The sequence below is a fragment of the Danio aesculapii genome, chromosome 5 (assembly GCF_903798145.1).
Source record: "Danio aesculapii chromosome 5, fDanAes4.1, whole genome shotgun sequence".
Taxonomy (NCBI): domain Eukaryota; kingdom Metazoa; phylum Chordata; class Actinopteri; order Cypriniformes; family Danionidae; genus Danio; species Danio aesculapii.
In genome coordinates this window covers 55,882,178-55,901,360 of record NC_079439.1, presented here as the reverse complement: position 1 = coordinate 55,901,360, position 19,183 = coordinate 55,882,178, and the positions used below count along the sequence as shown (strand labels likewise).

General features: G+C 34.1%; 1 protein-coding gene across 1 annotated transcript; it reads left to right on the top strand.

Annotated features, from left to right (window-relative positions):
- The first annotated feature begins 2,670 nt into the window (after positions 1–2,670).
- Positions 2,671–19,115, top strand: erap2 (endoplasmic reticulum aminopeptidase 2). The gene is made up of 19 exons (XM_056458516.1): positions 2,671–2,842; positions 4,747–5,306; positions 5,429–5,567; positions 7,596–7,730; positions 7,848–7,968; positions 8,079–8,233; positions 8,337–8,450; positions 8,652–8,783; positions 10,886–11,017; positions 11,113–11,181; positions 11,309–11,484; positions 11,600–11,679; positions 13,119–13,302; positions 13,429–13,585; positions 13,766–13,950; positions 15,371–15,532; positions 17,254–17,394; positions 17,480–17,561; positions 17,645–19,115. Exons 2-19 carry the CDS (start codon positions 4,810–4,812, stop codon positions 17,789–17,791), a joined length of 2,808 nt encoding a protein of 935 aa, XP_056314491.1. The 5' UTR covers positions 2,671–2,842; positions 4,747–4,809; the 3' UTR covers positions 17,792–19,115.
- Positions 19,116–19,183: the final 68 nt, after the last annotated feature.

Genomic DNA, 19,183 nt, shown 5'->3' with positions numbered 1-19,183 from the left:
GGTGAGGAGGGCAGGCAGCATGGTGATGTTGTTTGGCTGTATGAGTTCAGACGGGCAATGAAAGGGATTATCAAGTTTCAGTCATGTGATTTCACACCCGCCATGGAATCTTTCCATCGCTGTGTTGCTCTCAGGGGATCTGTGCCAAAACACTGTATGTCTGTGCTAAAACGAGAGCACAAAGACCTGTACTGCTGCTGCTTAACACGCTCATACACTTATTTTGGCATCAGGTTTCATTCATGGGGTAAAACAACTCACTTGCAGCATAAAGCCTTGGGAAGGAGTATGTAGTTTGCTCACTGTCTCCTCCTAAGTTGCATCATCATCTGTTTCAGAATATTTGTTCGACAAATGGTGGTTTAATTTAATAATTCTTTATAATGTTCTTTCTGATGTGAAATGTAAATGTTATAAATGAGAATGTGAGAGTGTGTTTCCAAAAATGCACACCTGTTCTTTGTTGGTTTTGTCTGTGGTTAGAGAAAGACAGATAATATCAACAGCAACGGCTCTACCTTCTGCTTTGTACATCTGGATGAATTTGAAGTGTCTTTGACATGAAACAAATGTTGCAGCATTAATTGGACTTTTTTTGCAAGTCATTTGATTCTTATGATGCAGATCTTCATATCTTAAGTCACTTTGCTTCATAAGTATTTAGCATTATTATTTAGCATTATTAAGTAGTCGTATGATTATTAATAAATATTTGATAATATTTTTAGCTTTTATTATATATATATATATGTGTGTGTGTGTGTGTGTGTGTGTGTGTGTGTTATTTGTTATTTTATCAATTATTAATTAAATGTATTTAATTAATTTAATACAAATTTATTTTTCATTTTATACATATTTATTTTAGACACTTTTTTATGTTCATAGTTATACTTAAGGCCTATTATTACATTGCTACTTGCCACAAAAAATAAAAATTTGAAAATTGTTTCGAGTCATAATAGTTATAGTTATTATCCAACTCAAAGTTGACATAAACAAAAACAGCTGATGGATCATACACTAACTTATTTATTCAGTCGGGTTGCATTATTTGGGGGTTGCGTCTTTGATAAACTATGACAGTTTACGTTCATGGAAAAAGTAAGATAGATTAATAAATTAATGTGAAACTGTCCCTTAAAAGGCATATCACGTCTTCAGTTTCGCACTCAGGTGCACTTTGCACTTAAGCGTACCGCAACCGAGCCCAACCAAACCGCACTTCAGACCACCTCTTCCAACTGGACCAGGGCTGGCCAACTGAACCGCACATGGGCATGATTTAGAGCACTCACATTTGTTAAACGAACTGGGAAATGGAGGTCAAATGTACCCTGGCATGGGTTGGACAGCCTAGCGTAAGTACACCCTTAAAGCATACTAACCTACATATTATTCAATCACAAGATGGCACCAAACTGAACAAAAAAAACAAAAAAAAATGCAAGGTTTGTCCGGATACTTCGAATCATGTTGACCATGTGAATACATTTGTATACATACATTTATGTTTATCTTTGACACCACTGTTCTTGAGACTGAATAATACTTACATTAGTGTAGGCTGAATTCAGCCGTTACTGTTTTTATTAAAATTTTTTACATTTAACTAAATAGTTAATAAGTAAGTTATAATAATCAATGTTTTAACATAGACTGATTCTAAAAATGTAGCCCTATATATACATTTCTGGAGACTTTCCCAGTTATCCAGTTTCCAGTTAGAATCCGGCGAAGAATGGTTCTAGAAAGCGAGTAAAACAAAAACAAAAAGCAAAAAATAAAATAAAGTAAATAACAGGGTGAGAATGTGGTAAAAATCTGAAAACGAGGGCTTTTCTTTTTCTTGATTGCTTTTGAAAACACTGCGGTTGGGTTTAGGTAAGGGGTGGGTGGGTCAATCGGTGCTTTTTAAAACACCATTGGTTGGGTTAAGGGAAGGGGGAGGGTGGAGGTATCGGTCGGTTGGTCAGCCAGTAAATAAGTCAGTCGACAGCGGCCTCTGGTGGATTTACGTGAGAACAGCAGGCGGGATAGCACTCATAAGAGAAAATTGAGATCTAAAAAAGCGTACACAGCGGCCTCTGGTGGATTCGGAAAATAAAAACTGCCAAAAAAAACGTCCAGGGACTTATTTTGCTCTCTCAAGGGGTACGTAATCAGAATGAGCCTGGGTTGCAATGTTTGGTGTCTAATTGTTTAGTTTTGTGGCAGGTAGCCATCTAAAGTGGCATATGTACATCTTGGTGTTTCTTTTGCAAAGTAAAGCAAGCATTGTGAGAATAACTATACTTAGATGTGCATTATAACATTAATTTTATACATCTTAATTTCAGTAACAACTGTTAAGTCAAGGTTAAGACATGCAACTACTACTACTAATAATAAAATGCCTAATAATTATAATAATAATAATAATAATAATAATAATAATAATAATAATAATAATAATAATAATAATAATAATAAATCAGGGACAGAGGACATGAGTGATAATAATCATTCTCGTTGTTGTCATATAAAAAGGCTGTATACAGTACTGTGTAACTTACTGTTTTTATAACAGTCAAAATGACAAAAACATCCGCAGTGTTTTGTAGTGTGGCAGCAGTGAGCTGGCGTGTTTACTTCTCGAACATGACCTGTCTGTTTGTCCGTGTTGATGGCTGGAGGTCAGTCCTCTGTTCTCTGGCTCGCGTTGTCCACTGAATGCAGACACTCAGTCTGAGTCTGACAGTGCCATCCACTGCCGCGGCTGCTGCTGCGAACCAGGAACTGTGGGCAGGACAAGTGAAAGGGAAAATGAAAGCATCGACACAATGATCCAGCTGAAATTCAGGTAAAGCCATTAACACGGTTAAAACAGCGGTTAAAATGAGCCTTGTTATTCACTGACGCTGTTAGTATATGCTTGTTGTTCTACTGCACAGAGACCACATCAGTGTCACAAACGTACAGCTAGCTTGCAATGTAATCTGTATACAGCAGATGTCGATGTACACCGTGAACATGCTCTCTCACATTGCTTACTGAGGTCAACGGAGAGCGCAGCACTGCAATGCGTGTTATTTTGTTTTAAGTAGAAATTTGGTCATTCTAACATGTGCTAGGATGTTTACAGTGCTTTAATGTGACACATTTTCAACTAATGTTATGATGAAATGTGTATTTTAACATTCTCGTGTAGCAAACCAGAGTCAGAGTTTGTTAAATTAGTGTACAATGTGATGTGTTTACTTTCTAATTAGTGTGTTATTATCAGTCTAGCTTATGGACATTCTATTATTTTTTTAGGCTAGGTAATTGTTTTATTTAAATACTGGTGGTTATGTGTTATATTACTCTGCCATGTTAGCACTATTAAAAATAGTCAAATTAGTAGCTACAATGTTTTCAACCCAGGCTCATTCTGAAAACGTACCTCTATATACATTTCTGGAGACCGCAAAATATATACATTTCTGGAGACCACGAAATACGCTTTTTGAGATCTTAAATTTCTCTCAGAGGCCGCAGTTGACTGACTGAATGACTGACTGAGTGACTGACTAACTGGCCAATCGACTGACCAACCCTCCCACTTCATTAAAACCAACCAATTTTAATGATTGAGCGTTCGTTTAAAAAATGAAATGCAGCCATACGTACCTCTGGCTACATAATTCGCGGTCTCCAGAAACGTCTATAGGGGTCGTTTTCAGAATGAGCCTATGTTGAATTTTTTTAAGGGGGATGTCATGACAGTTTCAAGATTATTTTGGAAATATTGTTTTTGCCAAGTTAATATTTAAATGACACATAGAACGTATTTCTCAGTCAGGCGTCAATTGAATCTATTGGTGTAATGTAATTTTCTGAAATGTTGCAACAATATGAAAATAAATAAGAAAAATGAAAATTATTAAATTTTGGAATGCTGTAAACTGTTGCTAAGAAATGTTGGTAAATACATGAATTAACTAAAACGAACAATATCTGTACAGCATTTATGAAATATATTTATTGTTAACATTTTAACATTTAGTAATGGATTATTCAAATCTAAATGTGTGCTTGTTAAAATTAGTTAGTACCTGCGGGTTAACAAGGACCAGCAATGAATAACTGTATTTTCATTAACTAACAATTCATCAGCTAACATAAGGAACAATGAAGAATAAGTACTGTAACAAACATATTGTTTATTGATTGTTTATGTCAAAAAAGCATTACTTACATTAACTCATGGAACATTATTGTAGAGTGTGCAGAAAAAAGACAGATTCTTAGTTATAAGTAGGGCCAGACGGAATCTGCGGACGTTCTTTGCTATTTCTGTGGAATTATTTTGGGAGTATCATAACTAAAACCTTAATATGTGAAATAAAAAATAATATCTTTTTAACTTTTATTTAATGTTTAAAATGCAAATCCAATTAGATTCACTTTATTTGGTGAACAAAGCAAGTCTCTCATATAATATCTTTACTATTACTATACAAACTGCATTGTACATAGATCAGATGAACATTTTCATATTAGTCAATAATATTACTGTAATCAATTTAAAAACTATATAAATATAGATTTACACAGATTTACTCAAGTAAATAAACAGAATTAATGATGGGCTAAAAATCTGCGGAAATCTGCGGAAAATTCTGTGCGTGCAGATTCCGTGTGGGCCTATAAGCATAGTAAAACCAAAGAAAACTTCAGTTATTTACACATGTGTGATCATTAACTTCACTTTTGTCTCCATAGGTTACAGTGACTACCATCCAACCATAAGTATCTATACCAAACATTGACTACAAGTTATTTTTCATGATGCATCTGCTGTTTTTAATCCTGCTGTTTTTGGAGTCACTCTGTCATATCCAGTCCTCTGAAAGCAATAGTCCAGCTGGTGATAACCTGGCCACAGACGGCCTACCTTTCCCATGGAGTAAAGTGCGTCTGCCAAACTACATAGTGCCAGTACACTATCATCTTCTCATCCATCCCAATCTGACCACACTGAGCTTCAGTGGATCCGTCAAGATTGAAATCGATGTGAAAAACAACACAAACTGGGTGGTGCTGCACAGCAAGAACCTGAAGATCTACACCGCCACTGTTCTTGACGAGCATGAAGTCCATCTGTCAGACAAAACACTGTCTGTTCTCGAGTATCCTCTACACGAGCAGATTGCCATCTTCTCCCCAAAGATCCTCACTTCTGGGGAAAAATATTTCTTGTATCTGGAGTTTGGCGCACCGCTGAGTGATGGCTTCTATGGCTTTTATAAGAGCACATACAGGACCAAATCAGGAGAGACAAGGTACTGTGTGGTTACAACTGCTTAATGTAGCATTGTAAAAAAGCAATAATATGCAATAAATGTGTACATAAATTGTAACTCAATGCTAAATAATCAATCTGATTTATTTTCCTTCACTAAAGAGTCTTGGCATCCACCCACTTTGAACCTACATCTGCCCGGATGGCGCTGCCTTGTTTTGATGAGCCCGTTTTCAAAGCTAATTACACTGTCAGAATAAGAAGAGGCCCATCACATATTGCTTTATCGAACATGCCTTTAGTAAGCTTGTTTTGTTTATATAGCCGTTTTTAGTAATCAACTGAATTCATTATATTAAAAAATTACAAAAATACCTGTTTTTATTAATAATAAAATTAACTGTGTTTGATAATAATAATAATAATAATAATAATAATTGGAAAAAACATATTAATCTGCAGAACATTTTAATAATAGTAATAATAATAATAATAATAATAATAATAATAATAATTGCAAAATTTATGAGAAAAATATATTAAACTGGAGAATATTATTATAATAATAATAAAATGTGGTAACAACTTTCTTCAAGAGGGTGTGCATAAGACTATGTTTATAAGACACTTCATGAATATGAATGAGGTTTTATGCATGTTTTAGGTATTTGTAAATGCAAAGGTGACATTGTTTGAGATTGAGATTGAGCTATGTTTCCATCCAAAGATGCAAATTAAATTTATACGCAAAACTGAAATATCGCATAAAAGACGTGCAAATAAAGCAACATTTCCATCCAATGAGTCAAAGAGACAAAATCCTCACTTCTGTGTCAAAAGTAAAAACGCAAATTGCTGCGGTAAGAGAAGCTTTGTGGATCTTTTCTTTATTTAATACATTATTGCACCTCATAAGGCAATTCTGACTCGCTATGAACTTGTGGTGGCATTTGGAGGTGTGGGACGCAGAGCACAGATGCTCTTGACAGTTCTGAGGTAATTAATAATAAAATAACACTAAAACTGAAATGCATAGGCATTTTAGAATGACCAAAACAATAAAAAAAAAAGTGTATCCTACTCAGTTATGCGCATATGTTTTTTATGCGCATTTTCAAAATATATGAGCATCTTGGCGTCTCATCAACCATTTTTTATGCCCGTATCCTAATTGCACATAAAAATAGGTGGATGGAAACATAGCTTTTGTCATGACAATATGACATTATCAAGACAATGTAACTTATAAATCTGTCATAAATCTGTCATGAATATTATAACAGCGTTGCAAAAATTTGTTCTGTTTTAATTATTTTTGTGATATTTAATAACAGTGGTACAAATTGAATTAAAATGTCATTAAATATTAATTATGCATTGACTAGGCATGGGCCGATATAAGATTCTGACAGTATGATAACGTTGGATAAACATATCACGGTTTCATGGTATCTCGGTATTGTGATTACTCTCTAAAATAACTTATTTTTAAATGTCTGGGTAAAAAACTAAAACTTTTTTCCCTTTTGAACACAATACATTTTATTTTGAGTAACATTTGAAATATTTTGGAAGAGTAAACATGTCAGGCTAAATGAATTATTGACTGCTGCTGTCTTAATTTGTTTCAAAAACAGATATTTTTACAATTTAAAATGGCATCTTTAGATATATTTTCTGCTGAAGATACTTCTGTCCTAAAAAAAAAAAAAAAAAAAACATTAAAAATAAATAAATAAATTGTTACACACACCTTAGGAACGGTATTGCGGAAAATTTTGACGGTTTTAAAACCTTGACTTTTCCAAACCGCGGTATACCTTGAAAACGGTTATCATCCCATGCCTAGTTTTGACACATTTACTAAGAATCTAAGTGGCAAATTTGGATAATGGCTATAATTATGTTCCACTCAAAAAAGTGATAAGAATGTTCATGACAAATACTGTAATAATGGCTACATGACAATCATGTTTATGACAGATTTATGACAAGTTACTGGTATGTTGTCTTAGTAATGTCAAGTTTTTATAACAAAGATGTTTGATTTTGTAAATGTCAAATTGTCATAACAAAGACATCTCAAACAATGTCATATTTCCATTTAAAATTGCATGACTGCATATGCATGCATAAAATTTCATTCATATTCATAACATGCAAGTGGTATATCATAATTATAAAGGTGTCTCGAGAGTCTTATGAACACCCCTTCCAGTAAAGTGTTACCAAAAATGTTAATAAAAGCTTATTATGTGACAATATTTCAATACATTTTGAACAAATGCATACATTTGGTTGAATGTTGAATATGTTACATTTTTTACAGGAACAAACTGTAGAAATCAGCAACGGTCTGTTTGAAGACCACTTTGAAGCGAGTGTGAAAATGAGTTCATACCTGTTGGCTTTCATCGTCTGCGACTTTATGTCTGTTAGTGGATTAACTGCTACCGGAATTAATGTAAGTATAACTAGAGAGGATTAAACAACATGAAGCAGAAGCATGTGAACCCAAAAACCCTCACTTGCTTTGTATGAGAAATGCATCTTGAAAAAGCTATTTTGTCTTCTCCCAAAGATTTCTATTTACGCAGTTCCAGAGAAATGGCACCAGACACACTATGCTCTGGAGGCTGCTTTGAGGCTTTTGGAGTTTTATGAACAATATTTCAACATACTTTATCCACTGCCAAAACTGGGTGAGTGCAGCTTGTGTTTTCCGTACCTTTCCGTATGATGTTTCCATGCATAAGTTAAAGGATGCACCTCTGGGTTTTGACTTTGTTGTTTATTTCATGATGTGTGCCAGATTTGATAGCTATCCCAGATTTCCAGTCAGGCGCGATGGAGAACTGGGGTTTGACAACTTACAGAGAGACGTCACTCCTGTATGATCCTGACATCTCATCAGCCTCCGATAAGCTCTGGGTTACAATGGTGATAGGACATGAACTGGCACATCAGGTTACTTAGAAATCCAACTCTCAAAAGCCTCATCTGTTATTATCATGCTTGATCAGGTCCAATGGTTTATAGTCCAGTGACATTAAAAGTGATATTTCTCCAGTGGTTCGGGAACCTGGTGACGATGGATTGGTGGAATGACATATGGCTGAATGAAGGCTTTGCCCGCTATATGGAATCTGTGTCCGTGGAGGCAGTTTATCCAGAGCTTAAAGTTGTATGTTCAACCTTCAAATCTCTCTATACAATGCATCAAAAACATACTGTGGGGTAAAATAAAACACAAAACTGCCTGCAATGGAAAAAGTGATAACCTAAGAAATAACTTGATGTATACATGAAATATGCAATAAATAAATAAGACAATAATTCTACTATAGATTTTGACAAAGGTCTCACAAGGTCTTTTGTTTATTAGGAGGACCACTTTCTGGACACCTGCTTTGGAGCTATTGGGCGGGATTCTCTAAATTCATCCAGGCCAATTTCCAGTTTAGCTGAAAATCCAACTCAGATCAAGGAAATGTTTGATACTGTGTCATATGAAAAGGTATGTCTTTATATTATCCTATTTTTTGAGGTTCCTTATTTTGTTTACACCCACCCAAGACCAAAAAACTTTTACGTATTATATAAAATACTGAATTATCAGGTCTTTTCTTTTAGTGTCTGAAATTTTTGCTTAAGGATCAAATCTTTCTCTGAGGGTCAAATGCTGTTTGCAGGCTGCCAATGACATCATAATCTGCCATTTTGCAAGTTTACATACATTCGACAAAAAGACTGTAATTAGTGATGGCTCTTTCAGACAGTTCAGATTCACCTGAAATTCACCTATTACTGTACAATCTCAATATCCAATATTTAGTATACAAAAATCATTAGAGGGGTCTTTTAAAGGGCACCTATATGAAAATCATCTTTTGGAAGCTGTTTGGACAGAACTGTGTGTATAGGTATAGTGTGTCCACAGTCATATTGGAGGGATAAAAACAGCAAATCTCTTGTTTTAAATTTCCTGACTTTAAAATAGGATCCAAATCCTTACCACAACGTGTTGTGGGAGTGCGGTTTTCCCTGCCCAACGAATTGACAGACACATATTAAAGGTGCAGTAGGTGATCTGCCACAATGCTAGACTGTTAGCATAAATCTCTGAAACACCGTCCCTCCCCTGCTGTCCAAAGCCACGCCTCCTGAAAACACGAGCACGCACACCTTAAAGATGACAGCAAAACCTTCTCTCATGTGTTGAGCTAAAGCTTGGTTGGCGCGTGCAGGAATTACACTCATTATTACACTCATTTTTAAGCCATACTTACATGCTATTTCTGACCAAATATTTAGAGTAGCGGTAAGCAATATAGAGAATGTGTCACAGGTTGTAATTGTTCAAAAATGAACTAATGTGAATATAAAACCATAATCCACTCAGTAAAGCAGGCTAGGTGGAATAGTGCTATTTACTGATGTTTTGTTGTTAAACGAAATAAAATCTACATTATCGATGCTGTAAAAGGGCCTTATGAAACTACAAATAGTCATGTCAATCATTCGCTGGAAGATTTCAGTGGCTGAACAACACTTCTGTGCACATAACCATTCATAACAACACAATCTACATCAGCTCTGTTTGACTAAAATAGTTTTAAAACATAGCATTACCTGTCTAGGAGAAATACTTAAGCTATGGTGTCGTCCTTCCTCCAGCATGCAAAAGTAACTCCAATATTGATTCAGGATTTTAAAAAAGTTTTGATTCAGCATGTTTTTACCACTCGCTCTCACGCTCTCTCTCTCTCTCTCTCTCTCTCTCTCTCTCTCTCTCTCTCTCTCTCTCTTGTGAACGAGCAGCACTTGTATGCACAAACAGCAGAGCTGCGTACAACCAAATCTGCATTTACTGACAGACAGTTTGAGCTACGTATCAAAATTATGGGCGATGTCGGCCCGACACTATTTTAATTGGATGAACATTTTTTTTGTCATATGCCTTACCCAGAATATAAAAATACATAAAAATACATTTAGATCATTTACTTTAATCAGCACTATTGGAATGTGAAGAGACTTTCAACCAGAACAACAAAAATGTTTCTGAAGACAATCACCTTTAAAGGGGTGGTCCAGAATGTAACTTTAAGGCTTGGTTGTGTTTATAAGTTGCAAAGCAATGTGTGCTCATGTTTTACTTAAAGGAAATCATGTTATTTTTTCATAAATTGCGCGTGCTTGTGTAAACAGTCAGTCAACCTCAGTCATCATATGTGATCACAAATGAGTTTTACAAGTTTTACACCGTTATTAAAACCGTGCATGTTTGTAATAAAGACAATAAAATCATTATGTAATTCATCACCACAGCCACATATCAGTACATTTATAAAAGAAGATGCTTCAATCCCGGTTTGTGGACTTAAATCAAGTTTATTTTGCACATAACATAACAGATATCCATACAGCAGTGGATATTAACATGTGTCCTGTCACATTTGCCGTTTACTTATCTTAAATCTTGAAAAAGGGGTAAAATAGGTGTCCTTTAAAACATTTTCACATTTGCAGATGAAGGTGAATGGCATTGCTAAATTATTATTACTTTTCATTTTTCCAAAAAAAACAAATATTTTTCACTATTGCTGAATATTTTAGGGAGCGTGTATTCTCCATATGCTGAGGCATTTCCTGACAGATGAAGGCTTTCAGAGTGGAATAATTCGATACCTTCGGAGGTTCAGCTACAGCAATGCCAGAAATGAAGATCTGTGGGACAGCCTTATTAAAGTATGACATTTCTTAATGTACTGCCTTTTCTTATACCATTATATTTCATTACTAACAAAACAAAAATTCACGCTCTCTCTATGCTCTGTATACAGACCTGTTCTGAGGAGGATTTTACAGCAGGAGAATATTGTTACAGCAGTACTCAAGCCACTAAAAATGCGGTAAAGATGCCAAACCATAAATGAAATATTAGATTAACATCACGAATACTCACTTGAACTTGTCTTCAAAATGACAACTTTAGGGTCACACCTACTGTAACAGTCTAAATAAATGTTTACGTTGTAGTATCGTTTTGCTGGGGAGCATGTTGACCTAAAGAAAATGATGAACACATGGACTCTACAAAAGGGCATACCGCTAATCACGGTAAAGCGGCAGGGGAGAAAACTTCACATCGGACAAGAGCGTTTCTTGAAGATAGTGCTGCCTGATGATCCCTCATGGCATTCACTTCAGCAGGGGTAACAACACTATATAACACGTGTTTGATTTTGGAGCTTTAACAGTATTTTGTTTAACAATTTTAATATCAGAAATAACATTCCTACCAATATTATTCATATAATATTGTCATAGCTACCTGTGGCACATCCCTTTGACATATAAAACAAGCCACTCTGACCATGAAGTCAAGCACATACTGGACAAAAAATCAGGTAAGAGATTGATCATATACACACGGTATATATCAGTCATAGACTTTTTGTTGCATTGTTTTCTGTTCTCTATTTTCCTGCCTTGATTAGCTTGACTTAGTTTTTTTTTTCTATTTATTATGTAATGTAATTATGTATGGTGCTTTTTAAAATGCATATTTAGACATAATTTTAAACATTGTCAGGGTAAAAGTTTAAAACTCAAAAAACAAAATCGGTTTAATACAGTTGTGTTACAATTTATATTTTTGTTTTATGTTTCAAAACCATTTAGCTGAAATGTCACACTTTGTGACAGCATTATTATTTCAGTCTTTTATTCAAGCTATTATTCTTTATTTCAAGCTTTTAATAATATTTTGATATTATGTATTGCCCACACTTTATTTTGATGGTCGTTTGTTGAGTTAAGTTACATTGCATCTACATGCCAACTAATTTTCATTAGATTATAAGTAGACTGTTTGGATGGGGATATGCTTGGGGTTAGGGTTAGGGTTATTGTGAGTTGGCATGTACTTGCAAAGTTTCTTATAGTCAGTTAAATGTCTGTTGAAGGAGCATATCAACAGATATAAAGCAGACAGTCTACTAATACTCAAATGGACCATCAAAATAAAGTGTTACCTATATGTTTCTGTATTTTTAGGTTTTAGGTTTATTTAGTTTATTTTGTTAGTTTAACCTTTAATCGTGTTTAATATGTTTGATAATGTATTGGATTTTTTAAAATTATCTTTTTATTTTTGCTAGGATTTAAGTTCAGTTTTAGTTTTCCAATAAATTCCATCTTACATGTACTTGCAAAGTTACTTATAGTCAATAGAAATGTTGGGGAACCATCAAAATAAAGTGTTAGCATGACTGCTAGCTGACTTATTGTTACTAATTCAGTTTCTTGTGTTCTGTTTCCATCTGATTATTTAACATAACGATGTATGGTTCTTTCAAAATGCTGATTTAGACATTATTTTAAATTACTTTGATTATTTCCATTAAAATCCAACTTGCATGTACTTGCAAAATTACTTATTATCAGTAGAACTGTTGGGGAACCATCAAAATAGTGTTAGCATGACTGCCTTGCTTGGTTGGGACTTGTGGAGCTGCACATCGATGGGTTTGATCTTCAGGGTTTAGACATTCAGCAGTGAAATTTAAACCACACTGAACTGAACTGAACTTCAACTCTAAAAACTGGACTGACACTGTTTCAATATACTAGAACTTCTATGTTAAGCTGCATTGACACAATCTACATTGTAAAAGCACTATAGTAAATAAACATAAATTGAACTAAATTGAATTGAATTAGTGTTGCAAATTTACTTATCACTGACATTTTCTACTAACTTACAGTACATTTGCACATATGCTAAAATGCAAGCTCATGCAATAATCAAGATATAAATTTTCTATTTTCAATCTCCCAAACCCAGATGTGTTGCTGCTGGATAAACACGTTGACTGGGTGAAGCTCAACACTGACATGAATGGATATTACATTGTTCATTATGATGAGGAGGGCTGGAATGCACTGACGGAGCTTCTGAAAGTGAACCACACCGCTCTGAGCTTCAAGGACAGAGCCAGTCTCATTCATAATGCCTTCCAGCTCGTCACGTGAGTCTTCTTTCACACTGAAAACAGGAAATTCTATCATAACTAGCAAAAGGGGCATAATTGTATTATCCTGAGCTCATTTTTATTGCTATTTATTTGATATTTCCTGTGTTTCATGATATTCAGTGCAGGACGACTGTCTCTAGACAAAGCTTTAGATCTGATTGCCTACCTGAAGTCTGAGACCCACAATGTTCCTCTACTGCAAGGCCTTGGCTATCTGCAATCATTCTACAAACTCATTGAGAAGAGAAAAATAGCTGACGTAACTCTTAATCTGAAGGTATGACACAAACATTTCCTGGAGCCTAATTGAATTTGCTGTCCTCATTCCTCCACATATCCGTCAGAGTCATTTTTGTTAAGAGCTACCCAAATTAGGTCCTCTGAGATTTCTTGTCTGGTATAGTTTTGTCTTTTATGTGCATATATAGGTCACTTCATGTCTGGTTTTGTCCTACAGATGTACATCTTGCAGTATTTCAAAGACGTGATTGACAAGCAGTCGTGGAGCGATGACGGTATGGTGTCAGACCGGAGACTGCGTGAAGAAGTTCTTTCTCTCGCTTGTGATTTTGATTATACACCCTGTCTGGAAAAGGCTGAACGACTCTTTGTTAGTTGGGTGAAATCCAATGGTACAATCAGGTGACTTATATTACACATCACAATATTGAAACCCTTTCTTTTTATGTCATATTTTTCTTCCTTCAACAATGTTAGTTTGCACTTTGCTCTTGCGTTACTGTTTTTTACTTGGTGTGTTGATCTGTTAGATTACTAATACAGAAAGTAGCGTTTCACACTCATACAAAAATCTTGTTTTAAATTTTAATTGACTTTTGTCAGAAAACAGACATAAACTTAACAGGCCCTATCATACACCTGCGTATGGCACGATTTGTTGCTGTTTATAGACCAGCGCAACTCTTTTGCACCACATTGTTGAAATAGCAAATCCATTTGTGCCACTTTGTGAAAAATGACGTGCATATATTGTTAAAATGGAGCCCTATCACTTAAAGCCTTCCTCAGTATGTAGGGTAATTCACAACCTTCACCCTGTTGTAAAATCACTAATTATACTGATGTCATAATTAATTAGCCATTTTTTATCATTAAAAGCATACTTAATTTTCTTCCATTTATATTACTGGACAATTTTTTTTCTTTTTTGTTGTTGTATGGAATATTACATCCACTTATACAGTACATTATTTCCATAATCAACAAATAGATTATTTAAAATCATATACGTAAGCATTAACTGCAACAGTCATCAATAATTTGTCTTTAAATTGCAAAAAAAAAAACATCAGAATTACACTGTCACACTCACAAATCTCTCTTTTAAATTAATATTCTATATAGGATGGTATACAATAATATACGTGTGCATATATACATTGCATAGGTCAGTACCAGAGCCAAAATTGAACCTAATCTAACAAAAAATTCAAGATCATGGTCCAAACATTAGAACACCTAAATTAATAAGTTAGAAAAGAAGAAATAAAAAGGAAAATCAAGAGAAACATTAAACATATAACATTTTGTTGAAATTTTGAAGTTTGTATTTTTTTTTCCCAAAATTCCAATAGAATTTAAATGTATTATCTTTCTATTCATAAATATGTTAAACCAGATGTGACCAAACTATTATTTTAATGAATATAACTTTTATGAAACTGTTGTTCAAATCAACCAAAATATATTGTCTATATTCACTGGGAGAAGGATAAAGAAGTCATTTTCGAGAGGGAGTGTACTCATTTATACTGAGCACTGTATATAATCAATGTTTTTTACATTGGAAACTCAAGATTTATTTTATACAATAATAAAGGAGAATTCGAAAAGAGAGTGATTTGAAAAAAAGGACGGTGGGAGTGAATTACTGTACACACTGAGGAAGGATTTGAGCTGAAATGCTTGTGTCTGTTTCTTGATGAATGTAAACTAAAGCATCAAAACAAAAATATACATATTAGTGCAAATCACTACTTCCTATATTGTTCTAGCTTAAAATTATTTCTTAACATTGACCATTGGTTTTCAACCTATACAGCCTACCTACTGATGTGTCTGAGACAGTTTACATGGTCGGAGCTCAGGATGACAGCGGTTGGGTCTACCTTCTCAAACAGTATGGCGTCTCCATGTGTGAGACAGAGAAGAGCAAATTTCTTTCAGCTTTAACAAGCAGCAAGGATACCGAAAAACTGTCAAGGTATATTAAATATAATTGTACTGCCATTCAGAAGTTTGGGGTTAAAAAGATAATAAGATATATATATATATATATATATATATATATATATATATATATATATATATATATATATATATATATATATATATATATATATATATATATATACACATACATACACACACTAGTAGTTCTAACCAAAACTCAAATTTAATATGCCACATACACAGTCATACACAGTAAGCAGTGAAATGTGCAGTGAAATGCTTATACAACTGCCCGTAAAAAAAAATAAATTAACATCAATAAGAATCTAAATTAAGAAAAGTAATAAAAAGTAAACATACAGAATTTTTTAGATGTAGAAATAAAAGTTATAGCTACAAAAAAAAAAAAAAATTTTTTTTTTTACTTTTTGAGAAAATAGATATAGAAGATAGAACTAATATATAGAACTAATATATATATATATATATATATATATATATATATATATATATATATATATATATATATATATATATATATATATATATATATATATAGTTGAAGTCAGAATTATTAACCCCCCATTGAATTTTTTTTTTTTTTTTTTATATATTTCCTAAATTATGTTTAACAGAGCAAGGACATTTTCACAGTATGTCTGATAATGTTATTTCGGATATAATAAAAGCAGTTTTTAATTTTTTAAAAACCATTTTAAGGTCAAAATTATTAGTCCCTTTTAGCTATTTTTTTCCTCGGTAGTCGACAGAACAAACCATCATTACACAATAACTTGCCTAATTACCCTAACCTGCCTAGTTAACCTAATTAATCTAGTTAAGCTTTTAAATGTCACTTTAAGCTGTATAGAAGTGTCTTGAAAAATATTTAGTAAAATATTTACTGTCATCATGGCAAAGATAAAATAAATCAGTTATTAGTGATGAGTTATTAAAACTGTTATGTAGGCTTGGGCGGTATCCAAATTTTGATACCGTCAAACCTCCTCCCTATTTTACCTCGGTATACGGTATTACCGTGCATAATAAAAAAAATTACGATGTAGGCTCAGACAGCGTCACCAAACTGTTGACTTGTGCCTAAATCATTCAGAAACTGAATACCTTATATGTGACCTTAGGTTCGCAGTCACTGTTTGCACACAGCACCACGCTCTCTCTTATTCACACACACACACACACACTCCCACTCCCGTTCAAATTACATTAGAGTTACCGACCGCTCCTGCACTTTATTCGGAAATTAATTCCCGCACCGCAAGAAATCTGGTCGGGTCCGTGGCTCCCGCGGTACAGCAGCGCGATTGCAGACGTCTAGTTCGTATTTACCACGTCTCCCTTCTCGTTTGGTCGAAACCCGAAATACTGCCAAACTGCAGAGGTTGTGTTCTTTTGAATGTTATAATTCTTCAGAATGTTATAATGATTTCTGGAAAAGCTTGTATAATGACTGCTCAAAATACAGCTTTTGCATTACATAAATTTCATTAAATAGACAACATCAGCTAAGTCCCTGATTTATCCTGATTGCCACAATAGAATAAACTGCCGAAATAAAAAACAGTTAATTGTAATTCAGAGTTCTCTTTATAAGTTTGTTTTATTAAATACAGCTGAGCATCAGAGAGTGTAAACAATCCTATTGATATGCAAAATGTGGTCAGTTCATGTGATTTTAAATCAAAATGTGTCATGCGATGACTTTTGGATATGTCTTCATTTTTACTGAAGATTATTGCAGCTTGGAATGGAAGGAACAGTTATAAAAACACAGAATTTACCCAGTCTTATATACATGGTGGCCAGAAATCCAGTGGGTCACTTTCTAGCTTGGGATTTTGTAAAGAAGCACTGGAATGAACTTGTAGAAAAGTAAGTAATCTGCTGCTTTTTATTTAGCATAGATGCTGTAATTGTGATTTATATATGACTTTATACTCATGTCTCATTATGAAAGGTTTCCACTGGGATCTTTTGGAATCAGAGAAATAATTGTTGGCACTGTTACTCAGTTTTCATCCGCAGAGGAGCTGAGAGAGGTGGGTTTATTTTTTCCCATTTACATGGAATTATCATCTATGGATTGACTGTGCCTTTACAGTGTTTCCTTTTTTGTGTTAAGGTTGAGAGTTTCTTCAAGTCAATCCAAGAGCAGGTATCTCAGCTGCGTGTCATACAGGTGGCCACAGAAAATGTGGAGAAGAACATTGTGTGGCTGAAAAGAAATCTAGAGACTATGAGGACTTGGTTGCAGGGAAGACTCAACTAAAATATTCAAATAAGACCAACATAAACTCCACAAAACTTTTCAAGTTTTCTATTGTTTTGCATTTTTTTAGATTGTGTTTTAATTGTACTGGGTAGCGGCTGGTATAATGCATGATGTGTTTGCTTTTTTGGGGGGTTAACTTGAATAATGAGTTTCAGCAACAGCTATGCAGTTTCAAAATTTACAGGGTTTTGCATTTGGTTTTTTCTTTGCCTCTATTTTTGCCACATTCAGAGCTAATGTTAAAAGCAGACTGTTTATTAATTACTGCAATCTCAAAATCATAATCATACTTTATGATTATGAAATCATACTTGAAGACTCTAAATATTATTGCACTGAATAATGTTTGGAATAAAATAATAAAAAAATGTTTTATATAACAGATGGAAACGAAAAAGTGTTATGAAATTTTAACAAATTTGTTAATTTTTTTTATTTGCATATAGACATACACTAGAGATTTTTCACTTAGTCTTTGCTATAGGCTTGTTATTATCAAAATTGCTTCCATAAACTGCAAACAGTAATGTATTAGCAAGAGTAATTTGATTTGGAATTACTTAATAGTTATAATTGCATTATTTGACTTTATTTTGTAAAAGTCCTCAGTTTATGCTGTACTTCATAGTGTCCTTTTTGGTCTTATTTGGCCATTCAAGTTATAGGCCAAGTCGTTGTGCTAGATGGGCACACCACTGCCAAGTACTGCAGAACCATTCTGGAGGAGCATGTGCACCCAATGGTTTAAACATTGTATCCTGAAGGCAGTGCCATGTATCAGGATGATGCACCAATACACACAGCAAGACTGTTGACCACCAGCATCATGTAGTGACCTAGCCACTATTCTGCAAGAAGAATGACCCAAACTCCCTCTGACCACTCTGAAGGACTTGTCATTCACACTTGATGCTTTATTGGCCGCAAAAGGAGGCCCTACACCATACTAATAAATTATTATACTCTAAAACCAGGCATTCAGTTTTGTTATCCAACCAAAGTAGTTCTATCCTCCTGAGACCCGAAGAATTTTTCTTTCTTATTCTCTTTTATATTTGTGAATTCCTACATCCTCTGGGTAAAACAATTCTACAATTTAGAGTTTTTACATTTTTTTTTTTTATTTTATTTTACAGCATGTCCACTGTAGTGACAGGACCATTTTAGTTCAAAACAACCGCCACTCAGACCACAAAACTGTACAGGATATGGCTGTAAAGGGATAATAATCCAATATAAATGTAACACAAACAAAACAAAAGCCATTTATTTCTTATGTAATGAAATTCCTGAAACAGTTTAGTCTGAAAGAGAGCCGAACTCAAAAAAACAAAACAAAAAAAGGTGATGTTATTCCAAAACAAATTTAAAATAAATGTGATATAAAAC

What these genes read in the sequence shown, in the direction of transcription:
- erap2 (XM_056458516.1), top strand. Translation starts at nt 4,810, where the DNA reads ATGATGCATCTGCTGTTTTTAATCCTGCTGTTTTTGGAGTCACTCTGT. An exon ending in TTTATCCAGAGCTTAAAGTT is followed by an intron (nt 8,451 to 8,651) that starts GTATGTTCAACC and finishes TTTGTTTATTAG; the next exon opens with GAGGACCACTTTCTGGACAC. An exon ending in TGGAATGAACTTGTAGAAAA is followed by an intron (nt 17,395 to 17,479) that starts GTAAGTAATCTG and finishes TCATTATGAAAG; the next exon opens with GTTTCCACTGGGATCTTTTG.